This window comes from Onychostruthus taczanowskii, unplaced genomic scaffold, assembly GCF_017590055.1.
Source record: "Onychostruthus taczanowskii isolate IOZ18803 unplaced genomic scaffold, ASM1759005v1 scaffold42, whole genome shotgun sequence".
NCBI classification, from domain to species: Eukaryota; Metazoa; Chordata; class Aves; order Passeriformes; family Passeridae; genus Onychostruthus; species Onychostruthus taczanowskii.
Window position 1 is genome coordinate 4,324,033 of NW_024501682.1, and position 25,410 is coordinate 4,349,442.

At 35.7% G+C, this 25,410-nt stretch overlaps 1 protein-coding gene across 1 annotated transcript in view; it reads left to right on the forward strand.

Moving 5' to 3' along the window:
- Nucleotides 1–25,410, forward strand: part of CAMKMT (calmodulin-lysine N-methyltransferase) — a 210,787-nt gene that overhangs the window by 178,514 nt on the left and 6,863 nt on the right. The window contains exons 8-10 of the mRNA XM_041413606.1: nt 11,325–11,399; nt 18,540–18,603; nt 24,047–24,178. Of these exons, the coding sequence (XP_041269540.1) occupies nt 11,325–11,399; nt 18,540–18,603; nt 24,047–24,178 (271 nt within the window). The remainder of the gene's footprint in view (nt 1–11,324; nt 11,400–18,539; nt 18,604–24,046; nt 24,179–25,410) is intronic.

The window sequence follows — 25,410 nt, forward strand, 5'->3', positions numbered from 1 at the left end:
CACTCTTTTCCTGGCACAGGAGCAGAAATTACCAGTATGAGAGTCAGTTTGCGACTGTTCTGGATATTTAAGTCTATGCCTGGAAAGTATGCCAAAACCTGAATGGAGCAAAAAGGAACAGTCTGGTATCAGCCAAGAGAAGTTAGATTAGGACAACCCGCCATACTTTTATTTATTTAGATTTATACAAAAATGCCATAAATGAGCACTTATCTAGCCCTCTGCCGAGTCTTGATTATTGTTTAAAAATATGGTAATGTAAGCCAAACTGGCAGTTCGTCATATTGTGTGTTATAATGTAATAATAGTAAACAGTTTACTTAGCAGTGGATATACAATTTTATTTTATTTTTATTTTTCATGAATATGCCCAGGACTTCTTGTTTATGTTTACTAGAAAGAGGTACAGTAATACCACCAAGTTAGTAGTAATGTCTTGCCATAGTGAAGGGTATTAATACCATGTATGTGTTCAACAATTTTATTTTTTTTACAGTTCAGAAATTATCCATGAATTGCATTGTTTACCCTATAACTTAGTGTATGTTTCTTTGTACCATCATAACATATCCACCAATCATTAAATTAACAAGTCAAGAAATCCCCGCTCCTTGTTTTCTATTTATTTTAATGTGGAAGTCTTCCTGAAACAGCTGTTAGAGTAGTAGAAGTTTGAAAAGTTGTTGTTACAAATGTCATAATGGAAAAACTTTACCAAAGAGGAAGGCTTGCAATGTATTCTGCAGGTTAACAGACTCAGTCTGTCCTACCAAGTGGGGAATTTGTTCGTCCTTCAGATTGCCTTGTCTGAGAACATGGAAATCTGTAAAGAACAAAAGTTGTGTTCTAATTGCTGATATGGGACCTGTGGAGTTTTAGCTGTGGAGAAGTCTATTGTTCTGCCAAGAGTTGCCTCAGAGAGATTCCCTTTCATGTGGGGATGTAAACAAGGACATGTAACATCAAGCCAATAACAGAAATGCTTGTGGCAGTGCACCCTTTGGTTTGATTAGTAATAGTGTATCATATACTCTTTATTCATTCCGCAATCATCTTTAGAACCCACATCAAGAATTAATGACCATGTAACCAAAAGAGACAATTTCTTCTGCTTAAAGACTAACAGATGGGTTATAATTTTATTTGAGATTTTAGTGTTCCTTACCAATGTAGTGCAATTAAAAGTTTCCAGAACTAAATCCATAATGAAAAAACACTTTCAAAATACCAAATGGCATCCAGCATAACAGTGGATGAGGTCTCAATGACAGAGCACTGAAATGTATTGTCCTGATTGTGTTCTTGTATCACTTTCCTCTTTATAATTGCAAAGGTGAATATTTTACCTTACTGCAATGTTCTTGAAATATATCAACTTCATAACCTTCCTGATTTCAACTGGTCTTGTAACAGGTTCCATCAATGTGGGACAGACTTTCTCTCTGTTTTCATTCATCAAAATGACCTGAGTGTTGGTAAATTCAAACTTTTTGAAAACATTTTATTGAATTCACTGTGTTTGTCACCTTAGCAACCCTAAAGGAATCTCTTTCTTCCAACTACTTTTCCAGTCTCCTCAAGTAACACTCTTGCATGATACCATCTGTAGGTAAGGAGGAAGCTGCCAAAAGGAACATTTCCTGCTCTCTGGTTAGGAAGAAAAAGTTGCTGCTTCCTCCTCACTTAATTTGATCACTTCATGTATATGTGGAAAGAACGGTCTGTGTGCTCATGTCCATTCTGAAGTTGTCACTCTTTATCACAGAAAACTCAACTCAGGTGGAAAGCATTCCACACCTCTGGTCATACTTGCCCTGCTCTATATCTTCTTCTGTTTCAACCTACTTATTTTTAGATTACTGTGATCAGTACTGATCACAGTACTGATCACAGTACAAAGTGTGCATAAATAGGTATATGTAGTGGAATAATTACTCTTTTTGTTCCCCTTCTAAAAATGCTTAACAGTGATTGGTTTTTTTCGCTGCAGTTGAGCACAGAGATAATAGTTTCATGACACTGTCTGTCACAACATCAGGAGCTTTCCAGTGATGGTCATTTTAGAGACCTTCATTTTCTATATCAAGTGATAATTATTTTTTCAGTTGTACATTTTGCACACTGAATTTAATTTGTAATTTTATTGTCCAATTAATCATCCTTCTTTTTCATTTTCCTCCTTTCATCCTTCTGCAATCTTTCACAGTCTATTATTTTCCTTACTATCTTGAATGACTTCTTAACATCAGCAAGCTTTGCCACGTCAATGCTCATCTCTTGTAAACATGTTGACTAGAACAGGTCCCAGGGGTACTCCGCTGATTATGTCCCTCCTCTGTGAGAATTGACCATTTGCTACTACCCTGTTCCCTGTCTTTTGTTCTATTATTTAGTGTCATGTCAGGACTCTTCTTCAGTGACAGTCTGTTTTCGTAGAATGTTGGTAGTGAGGGTCTTTGCCAATAGCTTTTTGGAATCAGAGGCAGGCTGTCTTACCCAGATCTCCCTTATCTGAATACTTGTTAACGCCTTTGAAGGGCTCAAGGTTTGTAAAACAGGACTTCCTCTTACAGAAGACATATCTAAAAAGGCTTCTGTACTGAAATGTCTTCAGTTTCTTTCACAGTGAAGTGAATGTTTTGCACTGTTGCATAGAATTAATTTCACCTCTCTGAAATGTTCATATCCTCTGTGAGTGCCCATTCTGTATCCCAGTTATCAGCTGGCAGGAAGATTTAGCACAAAAGGAAGAGTTCACTTATTTTTGACCAGCCTGATTTTATTATTATATTTAGTTTTGCAAATTTGTAATTCTTTCTTCAGTTGGGTGCAACTTCAGCTTTTAGAGGAATACTTGAACATTCTCTTATACCCTTTAACCATACCAGCTGACTTTCACAAACTTCCAAACCTCTCTTATTTGTGTATTTCGCCCAGTTGTGTTGACTTAATAAAGTACATTTTAAATTGTATTATACCTTTGTCTGACTTTATGAGGACAGATAAGAATACATAAGGAGAAAAATTTTAAGTCCTATCAAGCTTTAAAAAAAAATTTCTATGAGTTTGGAATAACAGGGGGGAAAGTGTTAAAGTATTACATTGCATTATTTTAAATAAATCTTCCTCAGATCTTTGATTATATCTTAGCTTAAAAAAATTGCTCTTGGTAAAACTATTGCTTTTGTATTCTCTAGTGCTGCACAAAAAGATTAGAAGAAGACCACTGATACGAGAAGTGTAGATCTTTCCTCCCAGGACTTTAAAGGAAAATGTCCTTGAGATGTTAGAGTCAAAGATTGTTTATTCAACTCCTTTTTTGTAACCATTATTCCAGCCATGTTCTACGTTATTTCCTGGTTTATGATGTTACCATTGTACCTTTGTCTACCCTTCCTTGTCTACCTTGGCTCTACATTAGTAGGCAGTCATCAAGTACATCTTACACACTTTCAGTGTGTTCTCTCCTTCACAGGCACTCTTGGCTAATCTTTGCCATAACAAACTTTAAATTTTGACAAGATTATGTTTACAGTGTTGTCTTTGTTTATTTTATTAGTAGTTATTCAAAAGTTAAACAACGATAATGAAAATGAATGAAGTCCGGGAAATGAGCAGAAGAGTGAATCAGGGTTTGGAAATGAGAGAGTTAAAGAGCTTCATTTACTTGTCAAAGAAATTACTTGATTGTTAAGAAATTAATTCATTTTGATCTGAAAGTCTCATGTGAAGAAAATAAACCTTTAACAGAAGATCAGTCTTTAATCTAGTTTACAAATACTTAACAAGATATAGAAATTGAAGCTAGGCAAATTCAGCCTAGAAAAAATGAGATTTGACAGAATGATAATACATTAGAACATCTATCCATGGGAAGTGATAGTTTCTTAAGCAGTGAATGTGTTTGAATCTTTCTGAAATGCATGTATTAGTTTCCTGAGATATATGGGCATGATAGAGAACTTTGAAATCTTGGATGTTTATTGTGGTGCCTTCTGCCCTGAGAATTTAAACACCTGTGAAATACATCTTCTCTGCTGTTTTTAAGTTTTCCTCCATTCAGTCCTTCTGCAGCTGCATTGTTCTTTTTACATTCTTGTGTTTTTCCTTCTGGTTCCCTTGATTGTCCTTCCCATGGGTAGACTACTTTCCATGGAGCAAGAAACTGATCTTTTCCTTCATATTTTTACACAAGTCTGGTCCTATCAGTACAGTTGTGTCACATGTGCTTATACTGTATCATTGAGAACCTTTTTTTTTTTTTTTTTTTCCCAAATGTGCTTCATGGCCATTGCTAAAAACAGTAGTCAGTTTCTGAATAAAGGCTGATTTAGAAAGTATGGATGTAGAGGAAGGATATGAAAAGGCAAATTCACAAACACCACTGGTGTTTTTTTATTAATGTATTTTTCATACAAGATATTCTCACTTCTTTTAAATAAATAGCCACACATGTGCTGAATGTTGGCTTGTGATATGTCTACAAAATGAAAAGATTTATTGTACAACAGTTGCATTTACATGCATTGCATTAATTATGTCCCAAAAACTTAGTAGCTTTTAATACACAGCAAATGTGTAAGTATTACTACTGTTAGATTTGAAGTCAAAGCTGTAATGTTCCCATCTGAATTTTAGCAAAATATGTTGTACAAAATAAGAGAGAGAAAATATGTTCTTAGAATAAGGAATAAGGCAAGTGTGTAATTTTATAATGCACTTTTTAAAAGGAACTTTTAGGCAGGAAAATCTAGAGGGGATCATGGAATCATAGAAGATCTAAATATTGAAGAGGCCCATAGTTGGGTGTGGTGGCTTTTTTCTTCTACTATATTATCATGTTAATGTGATGAGGTTTAATCATGAATTGTTGTACCAGATACTTTATAAACACAGAGCAAAAAGGCTGCTTGTGTTAGAGAATCTATGATCTAAGACCAGAGAGAGATATGGTGAGGAAAGATAACAAGGATAGCTGAAGCAAACATGAGAGGCAGAGTTGGAGGCACAAGAGCCTCTTCTCAGTTTTTAGGTGCTATTTTAAAGGGCAGTTTCAAAGATAATGGAGTAAGTTTGTGAATATTGTGGATAACATAGCAGGAGAAATTTGTACAGGTGTGTGCTTGAAAAGTTAAGTGCAAGATGTAGACTGACATTAGGGCTGATTAAAGAAGGGACTTGTCCTTTCAGTATTGAATGAGAGATAAAAAATAGGGATGTGAACTGTTGTGAAGCATTTGGAAATGACAACTTGCAGCTTACCTGGAGGAGGACAGAGAAAGATGACAAGATCAGAGTTGTAGGCAAGAAAAACAACCTTTGTAGCAACCTGCTGAATAAATATTAATATGGCTAGCCTGCATTTTCTATGAGCAGAGAGAACAGTATTGTGATGTTTAGATGGAAGTGATGATTACATGATCAAGAGGTTGAGTGGATTGATAAAAAACTTCTTAGAGGTACTATGCAGAGAGAGTAACCAGCAGAGCTGAGTTATGCAGATACAGAGAAAGGTCTAAGCTAAGCCTAGATTACAGACTAGAATTAATGGTTATGTCCAAAATTATGATCCATAAAGTGTAGTTACAATGCCGTGTGGTACTTTAGATGCAATGAGTTTCTCAGTCACTGAGGCTTTGAAAAATATTGAATTAAGGGTCTGTATGCACAGTATGAAGTAGAGAAATGAGTAGGTTTTTAGTTTTTATGGAGGACATAGCCCAGAAATAAAATTCAGAGGAAGAAAATGTTGAGGTGGAACATTGTGAAATTATGAGAAATATGGGAAATGTCTGAAGATAATCTTGAGAAGCGCATATTTTAAAAATTGTAAAACAATTAAAATAACCCAAGCATAAAACAGTGGAATTAAGGATTAATACAAAGAGCAAGATATATTGGTTTTAAGTGAGATTATATGTCCAAGAGACTGAGAATAAAGTGCAGCTATTCCAGCTTGAGAAAATCATTAGTAGACTTTGACAAGAGCAAATAAGTAACATGGAGGTTGCCAAAATCTGCAAGGACATTGTCAGAAGAATGTGCCCATTGACAATTGTAAATATCACATCAGTAATGCTTAGAAATATAAGAGGAGAGGAAAAATGGTTGTACCTGCAGTTGAAAGCTTAACTTTGGTCCCTTCAAACCAGATATGCGCTGTAGGGAATGAGATAATGGATAAGAACACAAAGCAAAGTAAAGCAGTGAAAGTAAGAAAGGCAGAAGGTGAAAGAAGGCGGAGAAGTAAGAGCAGCCTTGTAAGAATATAATAAGAAAGATGGGGAAATTATAGTAGGCAATTTTGCAAGATTTCTCAGAGGAGTTATAATGATAGGTGTACACATTGCCTCTATCACTAGATTAAAATCCGTCTTCTTGATCTTTATACATAACTAAGCACTCTCAAACCAAGATCAAGGTGCAGAGAAACATCTTGATGATACCTTTTGTTAATGTGTTAATGAACTTGCTTGCTTAATGTCATAGAAAAAGTCATCTAAGCCTCCAGACAAAACCTTTTACCTGAACCTGTATACTTTCCAATGATAATGCTTTTCAAAGATTGAAACTTAAATTAAAATATGAAAAGAAGAGGTGGGTAGATAGGGATTCTTGGTAGCTGTTCATCTGCTAATTGGGATGGTTTTTAAAATCCTTATTAAAACTACTAATGCATTTTGAAGCAAGTAAGGCTTTTGTCCTTTTTTTCTAATTTTGAATTTTTGTCTTTATCTGCACAACTACTTATCTGCTAATTTGAGAGCTACTCTAGCTTGTGCCATTCATCACAAGAACATCTCAGAGGGTCTTGGAAATGTTTCAAGTTTTAACAATCAGAGACTTAACCTGTTTTTTCTCATATAAGTTACCTGCCTAGACACACTAGGAAGGCAAACACTGAATAACAGAAGTTGAATAATAATAGTAATGAAGAATTTTGAATGAGAAATAAAACCTGGTAAAATCAGGTCTTTTGTTGTAGATTGCTGAGATACTTTACCAGTGTAAGGAAAAGAGTGTTGACATTTGTCAGGCTATCCTCCGTAAATTAGAATTACTGTTCAGGGGAAGCCTTGGCTGCTGTAACTATCCCTGCGACATTAGCTATTTTATTAATTTTTCTTTTTCTTTGAAATACATGTGGCTATTTGGGGGTACATTTTTTTACTTTATGTCTTGTATTTTCTTACTTGATCTTTATGTTCTAATAACATAATTCTTATGTCTTAACCTAATCACATTTTCTGACTTACTTGTCAATTGAAAAGAAAAAACAGGGGGAAAACAACGAGTTTCTTTGATTGTTTGTGTCATGTGTTGTTCGGAGTTTTTTAAAATGAATTTGTTTCAGAATTCTTCTGAATGGCAGAAGGTTGACAGCTTAGGAAACTAAAGCATCAGTACATCTTTTCTTAGACTATTTTGATAGTGTGCTTTATCCCTGACTTGGAGAAGGCATCTCTGCATGTGAGAGGATGGTTCATTTTCCATAGCTCATTCAGACCTTGTCCTCCTTTTCGCCAGGTCTACCATCAAGATTGCTAATTATAGTAATAGGTTTGTGAAGTGAGCACTTTTCATGTGAAAACTGGTCAAATTCATTTGATACTGGCCATAAATCCCCCATTAGTGGATATCAAGTTTCAGCCACCGTCACTTTAACCTAAATAGGAGCTGAACAGTGCAGTACTGTTTTTCTCTTGCACCCTATTTCATTTTTAATGTTTTTCTCGTGGCCCAAAAGAGCTCCCAACTGTTTTATATTTCCATTGGGTCTCAGACCCTTTTCTGCTGAAACTCAGTTGCCTATTTTCACTTATTAGAAGCTAAACCTGCCTGAGTTAAATAAGCCAGTACAAAATAGTGTCTAGTGGGCTTTAAACAGCCTTAAGCATGTTGCTTTGTTGGTTTGTTTGGGTTTTTTACCAAAAAAAAAGGCACTGAAGGTGTGTCTTGGACAGAAATATACAGTAAAGCCCATTTCCCAAATGTACAGTGTAATTTCAGTTCTTAATACTGTAGCACCTTCCCTCAAAAGAAAGGCATAAAAATATTGTTGCTTCAAAACTTACTTTGCTGGAAGAAAAATTACTTCAGAGAAAAATGTGGCTTTGGTAAACTAATTTAGTATCCTTGTAAAGGAACAAGAAGAAAATACAATTTGGCTTGCATTTTCTTCATGCTGGCACTCAACATAATACTGGCAATTTAAGAGACTTTTTGTGGTGTGGTATTTTTACACTTATTTCTACTTTTTAAAAGGAAATTTCATAAAAACTGAGATTTTCAGATTTCCATTGCTGCCTCTTTTCTGGATTTCCTGACAGTGATTTTTTTTTAAATGGAAATGCAATCAGCCCTTGCTTCATGGTGCCTTCAGTATTTCTTTCATGTCTGACCACTAAGTCCAAGAGTCACATCCTTAGTAATCCATGAAAAAATTATTGTTCTTTGTGCCCTTATAGATACATGCATTTAATTACCTTTTTCAGGATTGTTTTGTAATATCAGTGGATTTGTCTGTACTTGGCAGTCAGGAATTGCATTGTATTACAAAATTTTTTTGGCTAGTTGATGGTATTTATGTAAGTCCTAAGGCTGATTCACTGTTTTCATTAGCACTAGAACTCAGAAGAGCTGATTCAGAACCAGGCTGATTCTGACATCAGTGTTAATGACAGAATTGTGCTGACTCTGAGCAGAATTTATTCTGATTCCCAGATATGCAGGGACATGTCTCTTCACAGGTGCACGTGCAGATGTTCAAAGGCAGCTCCTGCAAATCTGTGGAAGCAGGTAGCAGTGTAGATAGGGGAGCCCTGGGTAAGCTACTGAGGCTGTTTTGGAGGTTGCAGCCAGTACTGCATTTCACATCCCTGGCTGTGCCTCCTTTACTAGTCATGCTCGCACATAGCTAAAGATAGCATGGATAAATGCATACAGCCTGTACTTCCATCTCTCCCACCAGTGTGCACACATCCTGAGTCAGACCAGGATGAGTCCCACTAGTGTTAATTGTTTTTACAAATTATATTTAGTTTACATGGTGATTTCCCTGCAGGAATAAAGATTTTCCTGTACTTTTGGAAAATATATGGCAAAGTTCATTTTGAATTGGTAAATTTTTCATTGTCCTATGCATAATTATGATATCTTCATGTATGTAGCTGTACTGAAGCTAGAGACCAAAAGCAACCCTTGTAGTCGGTCAGAAAAAGGGAGAAAGATTGGCTTATGGATGGATGTGGTGCCCTTAGCTCCCTCCTTTTAACAATACAGATGCCGGTCGTGTTGCACCACTGCTCACCTCCTGGCAACTTGTCAGTTCCATACTTTGTTCAGCACTTTGGTTTATGAGCTTTTACCTCCTGACACAAACTCCTCTGTGTCTACAGTAGGTGTGCACAAAAAATACTGTGTTTCAGGTGTCCAGCAGAAATCTGACAGTAATGTGAGGGAGGGTGGGTGGGTTTGGTTTTGGTTTTTTTGCAGGAGGAGGCACCTGTGCTTCCTTCCCAACTGCATGTGTGAAGGATAGTAAACATATGGGTTAAAAAAATCATAATTCAAATTTCTATACTGGTACTGATCAGATCTCTGTTTCTGTAGCAATGAGAACCAAAGGTGGCCTTTTAAGGCTCACAGTTCTTCTACCAATTTCCAGTTCTGCTTCAGGCTTCTTAAAGTATTAGAGTGCGTGCTTTAAACCCACAAAACTTACCTTTACCTAATTTTCACCATTCTAACCTAAGTTTCCACGGAAACAGGGTTGAAAAAGCCGCTGGTAGCCAGCAGGCAGCCAGCAGCTGAGAGTGAGAACTCTCCTTTGTCACTTTCCACTACTGGATGCCTGCTGCGTGCCAGTGTGCAAAGCTACCTAGGCTTCTAAAATCTGGATTACTTTCAATTTGAGGGGGAAAAATTAAATTAATCTACTCTTTTCTGTCTTTGGATTGTCACAGTAAATTCCAGGAGGGCAAATGGGCTAATGAGTTCTGATCTGTTCGGTTACATTGAGCCCCGCACAATCAAAGCTTTGCCAACCAACTGGGCCTCTCCTTTCATAATTTCCATGTTTTAAAAGCATTCTGTCTCAAATTTTGTGTCTGTGGACATGTGCATGCATATTTTGGTACCTTAATTCTTTATGGCCCTGTGTCTATTTAGCTACATAATTATGAGCCTTTTTTGCATACAGCATAGTCAATGTACAAAATTCCCTTTTTTGTTGTATACTTAAGGAACATTTCTGAATGAACACGTTATAAACTGATCCTCGGTTAAATATTAGGAGTAGGATGTGAATGGAGATGGCTTTTAACCAGAAGTAGATTATAGCTGCGGGAAGACTAAAGGGTCTATTTGGTCAAGACTCATACAAAACTGAGATAAGCATGCACAACCTGACAAGATCAGATTAGACCCTTCCCCCACAAATGCTTTTCCCATAAATATTTATCTACTTTCTATTATAAATAACCAGGAAATGAAAAAGGATAAATTCCTTTTTTTTTAAAATAGCTTAGAAATAGAAATGCAGCTTCAAATGTTTGGGGTAGTGATATTTAAATTATGCAGTAAATTCCAATACTAGTTGCTGTTTTTTAGATGGGAGTAAAGTACTGAAATTCTTTGTGGCAGCTACATAAATCGGCAGCATTTATAAACAAAGAAGAACTTAGTACATATGTGAATTTTTGCCTACTACTGGGTATCTTAGAATTAAATAGTTTTCACCTGTGAGAGAATAGGTGTTGACAGAGTCAGCACTGCTGTATTTTTAAGCTTGCTGGAGGCAACATTACTGGCATTGAAGTTAAGCTTGGCATTTTTTCACCCCGTCTCTCCTCCCTCCGGCCCAAGTGAATGCTCACTTCATCAATGAGAAACACAACTGAATTGCCTGCCAGATGTAACAGAGATCCATGAAATCAAATCTATTCTGCAGATTTGTGCTTCATTCAGATTGTCGATACTTTGACTTCACTTCCTCATGCAGTAATGTTAAGGGGTAAAAAACTGAAGCTGTGCACGTACCACTAATTCAGAAATGCATATTTGTTGGTGATCCACTCATCAGAATCTGAGTGGATTGCTTTTCTGCTATAATGAAAAATAGCTCTTTAGCGTTGAGATTTATAACCTTAAAAATGTACAGAATAAGATTTTTACATTAGTCTTTGAAAGTAACAAGTTTGCAGTTTTTAAACACTTTTGTTTCATATGAGAATAGTATTAATACTTTAAAAATCTCAAGATGAAAAATGTAAGTCCTTTTTTATTTTCTTTTTTTTTTTTTTTTAAATCTTTTTTTCCTCTAGCATGGAACGATGGGATAATGAGACAGATGTCTCTCAACTGGAAGGACATTTTGACATTGTTATGTGTGCTGACTGGTAAGTACATAAAAATCATAAAACTCACGTTAGAAAAATAGCTTTGCTGGAGTAATTGTACTGTGCTGCTTGCTGATGGCTAAGCAAAGTCAACAAATGAAGCACAAAGCCACCTTAACCTCAACAAATTAATATTCATCTCCATGTGACAGTTATAAGGTAGTCTTCTATCACACAGTAACTTCTACCACATTATTTCCCAAAGATTGATTTTGAGAAGCATTTCCATTTTCTGGAATTGCCTCTGTTTCATGCTTGACGTATCAGTAAATGGACGACTTAGGCAAATTGCAAATAATTATGGCTCAGTGAGGAACAGTCTGGAGAAAAGGGAGTTTATCAACACAAACAGCTCAATTAGCTTACTTCTTAGGAAAGATCTGACTATTGATATAAGGGGATATATTTTTTGTTCCCTGGAAAATCTTTCCAAGGAAAAAGAGATTTTCAAACCCTTTTTTCCACCCCCACCACATTCTGTTCCTTAAATCTATTTGACATCAATATTTGGAGGTATAGGTTTTATATTATTTACACAGGCACATGTTAATTATAAGATAATTTATAATAAGAAAAATAAGAGTACAGCACTTAATTTATGAAAAGGTAGATACATGTAGAAATATGGTATCTTGTTTAATAATTTATGCAAATAGATTTGATTATTGACACAACCCTTTTCTGATACTGCATTTGTGGGATTGTGCTGTGCTGTATTTGCTGCATGCTAGCTTTAAAAATGGTACATTACTAATTATTTGTGTTATATACATGTAGACTGTGAAAAAAATAAAGCTGTGCAAATTTTATTTAGGATAATTGATATTTTTAAACCAATCTTGCTTTCCTTCATGGATATTTGCTCTTGACCCATTAAATAGCTAAAACAAAACAAAACAAAAAAGCTATCTATGTTTTGTGGCATGTAACTATTGTGAGATGAAATTCTGAAAGCAGAGACTTCCTAGAACTGCTCAGTTCAGCAAATTTATGTACCTTACCAAGAAATAGTTAAAGGCAAAGGAAGTATGAAGCTGTCTATTGTTTTTTTAAACAATGTTCTTTTAAAATGTCTTCTTCTATTCCTCTAAAGCTTTTGTTTTTCTTTCACATTATGGTATTTCAGCAAACTCTTCTTATTTCACAAAGTCATTGGTATTGTATAGCTCTAGAGAAAATGTGTTTAGTGATCTTTTGCCTTTTTCTAACACCTATTTGTTCTCAGAATGCAACAGTGCTTTGTTTCTCTTAGCATTTAATTTCAGAAAAGTTCTTTGTTCCCAAAAAGGACAGAGGAGGGTTTCTAACTAATCGCTGATAATGTGCCTCAGAAATGCATCATCTGATTAAAATAAGGAGCTAAACAACACCATATGATTTCAGCAAGTAATTTAGTAAATGCCTTCCTCACCAAATATTAGAATGGATACTCCAGGTTTCATTGCACAGATGAAGTTAATGCTGGACAGGATTAGATCAGATTAAGTATGAAAGTCAGATCAGAGTGCTGGCGGACATGAGCAGGAGGGCAGCAGTCTTCTCGGAGGCTTAGACAAGGCTCACATATGGATGTTCTCCAGATTATGTGGGTGAAGCAAGGTCTTGCCAAGAGATTTAGAGTTAAATTTGTTCTTCACACAAATATCAAAACAACCTGGCTGTGCTGTCTCTTGTATTCTTGATACTCACACCATGTCATCCTATTTGTGCTGGGAGTACAGCAGAGTGGAGTGCGACTTAAGTTGTTTTTTTCAGTAATGTTCTGGCCTAATACCCCTCCCAGTCTGTTTGGAAAGAGTGTAGTTTCTTTAGGAAACAAAGAATCAGACATGACAGGTAAAATACATAATGTATTTGCAATCCCTGCATTTTGTACATTTATTTTGAAGCACTTAAGATGCAGGTAAGTGTATAAATATTTATAGATTTCTAAAAAATAAATAGAAATATGCAGGTTAATTTAAGGAATGTGGGTTTATTCACACATTATTTCTATTTTCTTATTTTAAGTGCTCATAGATATATGAGCATAGCATAGATATGTGTATAGCTTAATAAACATGAAAATCCCTTTATTGTTTGCTTATTTTAGAAATAATTTTCTTTGTTATGGTCACTAGGTTTTCTGGTACATGAAAAGGCTGAGGAAAGAAATGTTCTGTGCTTTATCAAACTCAAATCTTCTTTTTATTTTCATGTATTTCTCTTCAGCGATATAGAATCGGTTTGAGAACTGTTGGCAGGATTTTTGCTCTCTGAATTTTTTGGGCTGCCCCTGAAGAGGAAAAAAAAATCTCCTTTCTTCTAGCTTCTCAGCTGAAATCTGAAGTATGCAGTGATAAAAAACAGATAGAATAGATTGCATTTAGTTTAACACCATCATACAGCTCATTGTCAGTCAATAAAATCCGAGATTAGAACAGAGAACTAGAAAGCAAAAAATCTGAGTTCAAATATTAGGTACATGGATAAATTTTTATTGAAGTATTTCCAGCAAGGGTGATATTGTCTGATTCTCTGAATAGCTAACCAGTGGTACTGCTTGATCCCATTTACATGAAAACAAGCTCTATTCATAAACATATTTCAAATCCACATGGAGATTCAAGTAAAAACGTACATGATTACAGCAGGCAGCGATATGTTTATATTCATATATTTACAGTCAGAATTTCATAAACCTTGTGTGCAGGAGTGGAAAATAAGTTATTTCCCAGAACAAACAGTCTATTAGTTAACAGCTAAATTTAGTAGCTCAACTAGATTATAAAATAAATAAGAGGCAAACTATGAAAGCTAGTCATTATTTAACCATTCAGGATGTTGACAATAAAACAGTTTCATGGTTCAGCAGTTCCAAAATAATTTTTAAAATGTCAACTATTAGATAAAAATAAGTTTAAAAAATCTATATGAGGCTACACCTGGAAGAAGGATACATTAAAAAAAATACTGAAATAATGGAATCTTTAAAACATATCCACCCATTTCATATTTTTCAGTGGGAATTTTAAGGCCAAATGAGGGCTGTCAGAATTTTTGTTTTTCATTTGACCTACACCTGTGGATATAAAGTCATACAGGGTGCTGGAACTGTGAGTTTGAATAGACAAGGAGAAATCACAGATGCCCGGATGGACAGGCCAAACACAAGACTCTCCCAAAGTTTTTGAGGGCCTCAGATGTCTAATTATTTAAATAGTGTACATACTCCTCTTTATTGAGGACAAAAATTCAGAGATTTTTAATTCAAAGAGAAGTTAAAGGCCAGTAGGACTGAGACAATAAAAAAACTTTATCTTTCACATTATTGTGAAGCAAGTTTTCACAAATGATGTATTGGCAATATAAGTTTTAGAACCTCGTATTATTTTGGAAATGCATAATATCCTACTTTATTTACTGAGAATGATTCCGTTCTTAAAGTTTGGCACATGCATAAGTATTCACATAACAGAGGCCAGGGGGAGCTATCCCACATTATTTTCACTGCTGAGATTTTTGCTGAAGTCACAGGGAGTTGTGGCTTTGCCAGGAATGTAGAACTGAACTTAAAGTATTCTTTAAATACCTTCAAATATGTCAACTTTGTTTCCGCTAGTTTATTTCACTTATTATAAGGAGATCTTTTTGCAGGAATGACGTAAGACCTCTGTCTGTCCATTTTAAGCCTGATTTCTAGCACACACTTTCAAGTGCATTGGAACCTGATGACATGGAAATAAGAGTCTTTTTAGTTTGCGTCGCCCATGTAGTTGAAAGTGAGCAAAAAAATAAATGGCTCTATACATAAGACACTACATATGAATGTAGTAATATCTGAAGCACACCTGTAAACTCAACTCTTTTACCAATGACAGAGCATGCAAAAAACCAAAAAGTTCACATCATAGCCTGTAAAATATATGTCCCTTGTTGCAAGGCAGAAGATGAAAGGATATTAGCATGAAGGAAACTAAGAATCTACTTGTTTTTTTAAATTTGTTTCCTTATGGCTTACTGTTACTTCTCTGCAGTTTTGGTATAAACTTTCATTTTGGCAATTGCAACTTTGATGGCAATTTAAAATTTTAATAAAAGAGTAAGAGAGTAGAGAGGTGACAATGTCGCCTGCCTGTTCATCCAGATTTCACAGGTTAAGAGCATTGCCTAAACAAAGGCCAAATCATCAGCTGTGTTCTCACCTTTCTATTGCTATGATTGGAAACTTCCTTGCTGACCCAAGAAAACCTTGCTATTCCTGTCCTGAGCTCCATAAACATGAAATATTACCACTAAAGTAATGGCGAGCTTAAGCCAAATTTGAATTGAGGTGTGCGAACTGTGTGTGAGTGGTTTAGAACAATGCATTACTTAATTTTACTGAGCTGTTCACAGAATCACAGAATTGTTTAGGTTGGAAGGGACCTCTGGAGATCATCAGGTCTAACCTGCCTGCCAAGGCAGGGTCACCTAGAGCAGGTGACACAGGAAGTCACGTGTTGTGAGCTTTGAAGGATGCTCTCAGGGACATTTTCAGTATGCTGTGGTAATATTTAGTCATACAATTCTACTGGTAAGAAAAACTGCATGACTAAATCCCCTTGCGTGGGCCAAATCCTGTGCTGTTCCTGTCTGCAGCACAGATTATCTAATGACTTCTTCGGCATTTTCCTCATTTAAGGCATCCCCTGACTCAGAGGGAGGATAGAGATGTTCCCTGGAGTCATTGCATTGCAGTAACTTTGCTTACAGTCTTCTCTGATCTTTCTGACCAGAGTATGTGGCTCAAAAAGCAACAGTTTGGAAACCACAGTATGAGAAACTAGTTTTTATTGGACTAAGTGATGTTCCCAGGGACAGGCATCTTGGAGGGCAGGGCAACTTGGGGCAGCTGTCTCAGGTTATCTGGGTTTCCTAAGCTAAGACAAATAAGGGTCTACTTTCCATGTCACCAAAATATCATTTGGGGTTGGACAGAAAAAATTTTAAGTTCTCAGACACTCAGCTTTGTTTACACTCAGTAAACAAAGGCCTGTAGTTCTCATTGTAAAGGAAAAAGATTGGTAGCAGCAATTGTGCCCCTGTCTCATTGGGAGAAAAAAAAAAAAAAAAAAAAAAAAAAAAAAAAAAAAAAAAAAAAGAAAAGAAAAAAAAAAAAAAGAGAGAATGCTATTCAGGTCCATGAAAAGGGGATTTTAATGCTGCTAAACTGCCCCAAGATTGTGTTTCCACCACACTGCAATAATAAAAATATTATAAATGCACTTTTCATTCAGAATGTGCTTCTCTTTACATAGGATCCCAGGAAGTCTTAAATGTGTGCATGCTTGCGATGTTTCATGATGAAAAATATTAATTACTTTTCACTATTCTTTTGGGAGAGGAATCATGTATTCCACTTCTTCTGCAGGTGGTTAAGTTACCAGTGAAGTAGTGTCTTACAACATCTATCTGTATAGGGATCAACATGAGGTGAATGTCATTAAAACACCCAAGAGACATCAGAGATAAGAGAGGCTTTTTCAACTAATTAAATTTAAGCACACATGTTTTCAGTAAAGTTCTTCCAGGAAGATAAATCAAGGCTGAGGGATTGTCATGGTGTCAATTGCCCAAGTTTAAACTTTCTTGTAAGCCAGGCTATCAGGAAAATTGTTAGCTAGTAATTCATATTCTTGAGGAGAAATTCAGAAGATCATATTTTTGTAATAGATGTTCTTCAACATATAGGTATGGTGAATGTTCTTCAACATTCTACTGTATTTTCTCAAGTGTGAGGTTCTGCCAGATTTTACTAATGAAATATGGTCACTTGCAAGTTTTCTTTTGTTTTGTTTTGTTGTTTGTTCCAGAGTAGCAAAGATTCACAGTTCTTGCATGGCTGCTCGACTTTATGGCATATTATACAGTATGCTCCTTGGTAGCTGTGGAGTGTCCTTGCATTCACACATCTCCTGTTCTTGATGAAAGACCTGTGGTTGGCAGACTACTTTTTTCACTTCAGTGTTTCCATCTAGTCTTTATGTTCTTTTAGAATTTCAAACCTGGAAAAAAAAATTACCCACATCTCTCCAGAAAAGAAGTTTGAAAATAAAAGGAAGGGGAGTATATTAAAAAACCCATAGAGAATGGACAAAATGCCATGTAGTATGAAACTTGAACTTGACACAAGCTGGAAAGCAGTCTTATTACAGAGAAAATGTGGGGGGAAGAAAAAAAAAAGAAGAAAAAAAATCACATTATCTGTGGCCTGCTTGATAGAGTTTCTTATCTGAATCACCAATATAAATGCAGCCCACGGTAGTAAGGACTGAAAGGCATCAGTTGCTATCAGATGGTTGTTCACTAACCATTGTAAATGCACTCATCCACAGTAACTACATGTCCACAAATATCTAGTCAAGAGTGATTGGCACCCTGGCTGCCACTATTAGTATATACATTAAGGTACTGAGGGGCATGAAGAATGAATTATCCCCTCAAATCATGAGGTAATCACACCAAAATAGGGCTGAGCGTGTTGGCAACATTGCATGGGAAAATTGACTCTGCTGCTATCCTTGCGGGACCCATGCTGAAGATGAAGGGTTGCACTCTTGAGAGATGACAACTCTGCACAATCTGGGCCATTGTATTTCAACAGCGATGAAGAGAGGGAGGAGGTAGGGTCTTGTAAATCTTTATAAGGATAGCTAGAGATAGATATAGAAATATAGCAAATATGTATAATAGGTAAGAATTAATGCCAAATCTGTGAAGGTAGAAAGGAAAAAATACCCTTAATAGTAACACCTGAAATACAATAGAAAACATTTTCAAAAACTTCATCCCCCTTGTATATACATGTAAAATGCTAACTTTTAATGTTGATCCTCATTTCTGATACAGTATTACTTTAACAGCTAGCATGTCTGATTGGTGAACTTCAGCTATATAAAGACTTATTTCATGCTGATAATTTAGCTTTAGTTTAGATTGCATTTCATTTTATGTCTTTTTTAATATTAAAAGTACCTGAACTGCATAGAAATGTAGACCACAGTTTCTCTTTTACAGCATTGTGTAAACATATGTAATTAGCCTTGTACTTATCTGCATTAGTATCATTAGAATTGAAAACCCATTTTAATCTGGATTCTGTTCTCTTCTCAATGTCAGCCTGTTTCTGGACCAGTACAGAGCTAGCCTTGTTGATGCAATAAAGAGATTACTCCAGCCCAGTGTAAGTATGTTTCTATTTTCTCCTGAACACTGGCTTCAGAATAATTAGTCTGTGCACAATGATTGAGAGAGTAATGGAATGGCAGGATTAATGTCATGTAATACTTTAATACTTATTATGTCCAACTTCAATTGAGTCTTCTAATCTATCAGATTCTTTCCTAATCATAAACTAGGAAACTTCTTATACTTGGCCTTCTGATAAGGAACACAGTGGGTAGTAAAATAAATGAAACCGCTTCAAAGATAGCGTCAGATTATTTTTATCAAAGCGTTTCTCAAGTATTTTCCTTTGATAATAATGTCTTCATATTAAAGTAAAATACGATATTGAAAGTTTTTATGTTGGCTTCTGTCATTTTTAATCCCTTCAATTGTAACCTTTGTCATTGTGTATTTATTTATTATGAAAGAATATTTTTTCCTTTTCATTTATGTTTATATAAAATGAACAAATCACTTATATGTATACTGTGGCTTAAAACATTTTTCCATTAAGTAAGTGCTGTGTTTACATGTTTTATACCTTAGAAAGTAATGAAATTATGCTCTTCATAAAATGATTACATGTTTTACATGAGTGTCACTCAAGAGATATTTTTTCAATTTAAATCTATTGGGCTGTTTAAATCAGAGAGACTTGCAGGCAAAAAAACTCTGTTACATGCATATATAAAATATATATATATCTTCTCAAATATTTAAAAAGGGGAAGATATCAAAAGATGAAAAGGAGAAAACATTAACTAATTGCTCTAAGTAGGATTTTGAAACAAATTTTATCATTCATGTTTAACATCCAAATCTTCCAATAAGGTATGCTTTAAATTTGAAAGCAAAACATTTCGTGCTAGGAGTGCGTTTCCAAACTTTATTTAAAATTTGCAGTACTTCTGTACTTTTTGTACAAGAGATTTGCTTTGTAAAAGGAATAGAAGACCCAAACATGCAAAGGCTTAAGAGTCATTTTAGTTGTGTAAGTAATCCCATTCTTTGCTTAGAGTGATCAGGTTTCTATTCTTGGTTCTATCATAGACTTTCCTGAGTGACCTAAGGCAAGTTACTTAAGACTGAATTATTTTAATGAGCTGTGGGGCAAGGCTGCCAGGAAGACAGGAGAAATGTAACCACCTTGAGGTAAAGGTTGCCCAGATATTTCTGTCAGTGGCAGTAAGAAGAGGTTAAGCAGCTTCTGCTCAGAGTGATGCATTCTGACTTTCATGATGTATCAACAGTTGTCAAGCTGCAAGAATTTTTGGGACAACAGGCGATTTGGAACACAGTTTGGAAAGCAGATCCCATTTTAAAAAAAAATTGTTTTCAGTCCAGATCAGTGTCAGCAACTGGTTCTTCAGGTATTCTCATGTGCTGCTCAAGTGGCTCCATGAAAGGATACTGGGGAAGAAGAGCAAGAGTGGGAGGAAGAGAAGTGTGTAAGAGGTGCCCTGGTAACTGTGGAATTAGGCTGACTTTAAGCCAAGCCTGGCCTGACTCTTTAACTCCAATCAGCCAATTGAAATTCAGAACATGCCTTTGTATTTCAGAGCATATGAGCTGCACTCCTTGTGAATGTAGATGGAGTAAAGGGAGATGACTTTTTCTTGCCTGTCTTCCTAGTTGTGTTTGCTTCTGCACATTTTGATCTATAGCATAGTCAGTATTAATAACCTAGCACTTATTTGCTGTGCATTTTAGGCATAGCAAACGGATCCTACTTCTTATCAGCAAAGCTAGCTTATGAAATTCAGGCTCCATGTAGGAATTTCTGTTGCAGAGTTTTGTACCCCTATCCAAACGGTATTTTTAAAATAAATTCAGTTGCCTAATCCACTTTATGAATGGCTATATGGATGGGTATACAGTTATGGCATGGCCTTGCAAATTATTGTAATTTATAACTAAGAGAACAGCAGACTATTGTATAGGATAGGAGCTGGGAGTACAGACAACTGAAACGAGCTCTCTTGTCCAAAAAGGACGTGTTCAGCAGAGATGCCTTCAAGCATATGCCTTCGTGGTTTGAAAGACACCAAGAAAAACATATGCTCATTCGAGATCCCAAAAGATGCAGTCACAAGTATGAAATAGTTACCAATTTCACTGCTCTTATTAACCTGTATAAATCTAAGGATAATGTCAGAGGGCACTTTACTAAATGGCACTATACTCAGGCTTTTAAAGGACAAATAAATCAATAGTGAACTTATTTTCCAGTTGCAATAATTAAGAATAGTTTATGGGCATTAGTTTATGCCCAAGCTAAGGGATAAACTTCTTTTATTAAGTTCACTCTTCTACAATAATTATTTTGTCTCAAATTTAGAACTTTCCTTTTTGGAAATACTCTGACAAATTGACAAAATTGACATACCTAAATGCAAGTCATTTTTCAAATATAACTATGATACAACTAGTTTAGAAAAGTCCAGGGAAAATAATAACCAACACTAGCAACAGAAAAATAGTGGAATAAACAGAGAATAACAGATATCCTTGCAAAGCTTTCTTTGAGGAGAGATTCAGAACACATAGTCTATTCCTACTGTTAATTAGAAATTTATCTGTGGTATTTCCTTTTTCAATAAGGATGATATTTCTGGCTATTAGAATCCTTGTGGCACAGAATGATGTGTTTTGATTAACTTTATGTTTGCCTTGAAACAGGACCCTGATCATTTCAGTCATCTGGTTCCTAGTACTGACCCCGTGGACAGTTGAGTTGGCACAGGAAGAAATTCACAGAGAGAAATGAGCAGCTCACAGATTTACTGAGGGCTGCAATTTCTGAGTTTGTTACAGAGGCAAATGTCGCCTTTAAACCCATCTAAAGGATTAGGCTAAGAAATATTACATCAAGCAAATTTATCTTTAATGGCTGTATTTTATTTTTCTCAACATATTTGACTTGATTTGCCAACATTTAGGTGGTATTTATATCATTAAAATTTACTTTTCCTTTCAACCTCAGAATAAGCATTTGGTTTTTTGCATATTTCCCTAATTAAGAACAATTTTTTTTATCAAGGTTTTGATTCTTCTTGGCCTATTCATTCAAAATCCCAATGAAGTCAATAGGATGCTGTTGAGCTGAGATTAGTGCCATCAAACAAGACCACATTTAGTAATAATTGATGAGTAAAGTCATATCCAAAATATGAATGACTGTCCCATTGTCTTCCTGTAGCATTTTAGTGACACTTCAAACTATCAGAACTAGCATTTTCCTTTCTGTTTTGTTTTTTTTTTTTTTTTTACAAGTTTACTGGAAGTGTTTTTCCATCTGAGGAAAGGACATTTTGTATTTTAAACATCATCCTTTAAAGATCTTGCTAGGAGACACTTTTGAATTAGAATTAGACTTGAAATAGTCCATCAAGAGTAGAGTCAGGACACTGATTCTGTATTATATCCTGTATTTATCAGGACACTGATTACTGTTTTTCTCTTTCAAATTTAATTTAAAGTAGTCTTCAGAGAATATAAGAAGGAATGGCCTCATGGACTGCTGACTCCAGATGGGGCAAAGGAATGCTGTTGTGTGGCACCTCATCAGAGCTGCTGGATCAGTGGCCAGTGTAGGGTCTGTAGCCTTCAGCAGTCTCTGTTCACAAGGTTTAGTCACATCTGAAGCTCCCATGTGGATCATATGGTCAGTAAGCCCTGGGTAAGGGACATTTTTCCCATTACAGTGATCATGAAAATGAGGGTCTCCAGAGGAGTCTTGGCCTTCTTATGCCAGGAAGGGTTTCTGCAGAACAACATTCTGGGGAGCATTAGACGGCAGCAGGAGGAGCAGGATCCTCAGCTGAAGGCTCCCTTTGCTGCCCACTTCTGTCTGATGACATTAAAGCATGCCAAGGATGTGAGGGAACCGATTGTGAATTTCCTGTGTTTAATGTTTTTCATCCTGAGCTGAGCCTATATTCAGACCTAGCATTTACATAAGCAATTCCAGTGCGTTCGGTGGGAGTTACACCCCTTTGCACCTCTTATTTTGCCACAGAATTAAAGCTACAGCTACACAAATGAACAGAAGTTGAGTTGGTTTAGATATTGCCCTAAGACTCCTTTGTGCTTTAATTTCCCATGAGAAAGATGAGGGTAACAGCTTTTCCCTATCTCACCAAGCTGTTGTGAGAATAAATATAATGTTGTGGTGTTAATGGTTGGAATCTTTTAAGTACACATTAGCACCATAGGTACTGACATAACATTTTTATTGCTGCCTCACTGTGCATTGTCTCGGTGTACATGTGCATGTGTGAGACACAGATTTGTTCCCTATTCTCCTCACTAAGTGTCTGTGTCAGCATTGTAACTTTCCAGCATTCCTATTGAAATTCTCTGTACTGATCACTCTTTTCCTGTGGCTTACAGATTGCATTTTCTCAAGCTAAATGTACTCCCTCAGCGTCTAATCCTTTCACAACTTTTTCAGATCCCCAAAAATGTTTTTTGTCTCTTTGCTTGATTACAGCACCTCACAAATTAATCTTAGCTCTCATTAACATAGGAGTTAAATACAGGAACTTACAGTAAACTTTGTAGCTCCCCTCAGTGTGATATGCTGTTGGCTGATATTAACCTTTGTTTACAGCTCTTCAACCACTTTTCATTCCATGTGACAGAACACGGTATTCAGCCAGTTAGAATTAATTCTGCAAATAAGACTTCAAGAGATGCTCTATCAAGTAGGTTAGGTTTTGGGCAAGTACTTTGCACGGAGTGTCTAAAGTCTATCAGTTCAAGGTATAGTCATTTTTGTTTTCTTAAATACAGAAGGATGAACAAAAAATTAGGTAATGGACCATAATGTATTGCCTGGGCTTCATAAGTGACCTGATCATCTTGCAAGAACCAGAATGAGTATTCAGGAACATTAATTCTTGATTTAAATGCAATTGACAAATTTAAGGTCAAATTTAGTTGCTCTGCTCAGATAGGTTAAAATATCTTCAAAAAATTAATGATTGGGTCTGATTTGCCTCCCATTTTGCCTTGTTTTATACTGTTGTAATTCCACTGACAGCAAATGGGAGGTACTCTTCTGTGTGTGCGGAAGAAAAAAGAAAATAATTATTTACAGTCTTTGCATGGTCATGAGCTAACAAATGGATTTTTCATTGAGCGTGTGTTCTGTATGCTTTTTCTGTGTTTTGTTTTGGTAATCCACAGACACCATTATTATATGGAAAGAAGCAGATGTATTGCAGTTGGCAGTTTTCTAAAGAAAATGTTTATTTATTACTTTCTAGATTGCATTTGTCTAATCACCAAAATCTTGCATATTTTGAACAATTATTTTTGTTACCATATTTTAGTATTTTAACAAGAGAACAACTGACTTTTCCAGCTTGAGCATATTAAAAGCTTAGTCAGGTGTATGCTATATCTGGTTCCCTTCCAGTTTTAAAAATGTATAAATTCTCTTTTTAATGTTCCAGGGAAAAGCAATGGTATTTGCTCCACTCCGAGGGAATACTTTAAACCAGTTTTGCAATCTAGCTGAAAAAGCTGGTTTCTCTATCCAAAGACATGAAAATTATGATGAACACATTTCGAACTTCCACTCCAAGGTTAGTTTTCTGGTTGTGTTAGATAACACTTTAATCCGCATTGCATTTTGAAGAGATCATGGTCCTTTTGGCAGGTAACCTAAATGTTTGATTAAAGTACTCCTTAGGTGTGCCGTTTCTGAACAGCTATTTTTGTATCTGATTATTTTGTGTGGTAGAGCCATCCTTTATCTCTGCATGTCTAGAAGAGTTTTGCAGAAGCATCTCCTGTTTACCCTTTTCATTCATAGAAATCTAATTTATGAGAGTCTTTTCTTGTTGTTGTTAGCTGCCTATAAATATACAGCACACAAGCATTTACATTCTAATAAAAAGCCTGCAACTTTTAAATAGGTTATATACTGAAATGGACTGAAATAAATAGGAGGTGAATGTCTAATTGTATCATATCGTACCATAAATCCTTATCTCTGGCTGCTTTATGGCTGGGTCAGTTGGCAGCTTCAAACTGCTAAATCTCATACAGAATTTCACAGTTGTGGGGTTGTATGTCAGATCGAGGCGCTACAAGATTTAGGTCAAAAGCACTTATCTGAGTGTGATTTCTAAGCTTGCTTACATAAAACTACTGTTATCAGTCTCCTTTTTTATTATTTATAAGTATGGAGTAATACAGGACATGAAGAGGAAGGTGCTTCACAGAAAACTTTTTAGGAATTTCTTATTTTCCTGGAGAAGCGCTTATCAAAATCATATTTATTACTTGCAGTTCTGAGATCTCTCTTTCATACCTTAAAGAAATTCACTGTTGTAGGTTCACGTGACCTTAGACATAAACTCTTGCAATTTTCTAAGAATTGTCCCTGGAAAATACAGATGTTTAAAATTGAGGTGAAATGCTTTTTTTTTTTTTTTCTATTTAGCACCACCATATGATGGAAATCAGATTATGCTAAAAAATATGCATATGATGTTGTAAGGAACAAATATATGTTTTAGTGTGTAATTTCATATATAATAAAGACTCCCATTAAAGCTATCTAGACATATGTATATAAAATCACTTAATTTCATTGTTCGGATCGGTCTGAACCAGGCCACATGAAAACCAAATAAATTTCAGTCATTGTTCATCACATAAAGTGATATAAATGTAAGGCCCAATGTGATGGATGTTTTATTTGCCTCCACCTGGAAAAGGGCATGATTTTGATTATGTTCTTTCATGGTGGTAGTTCTCTTCATTATCCACTGCATCCAAATCAGCTCCGCAGCAGTGAAATGCAGGAGTA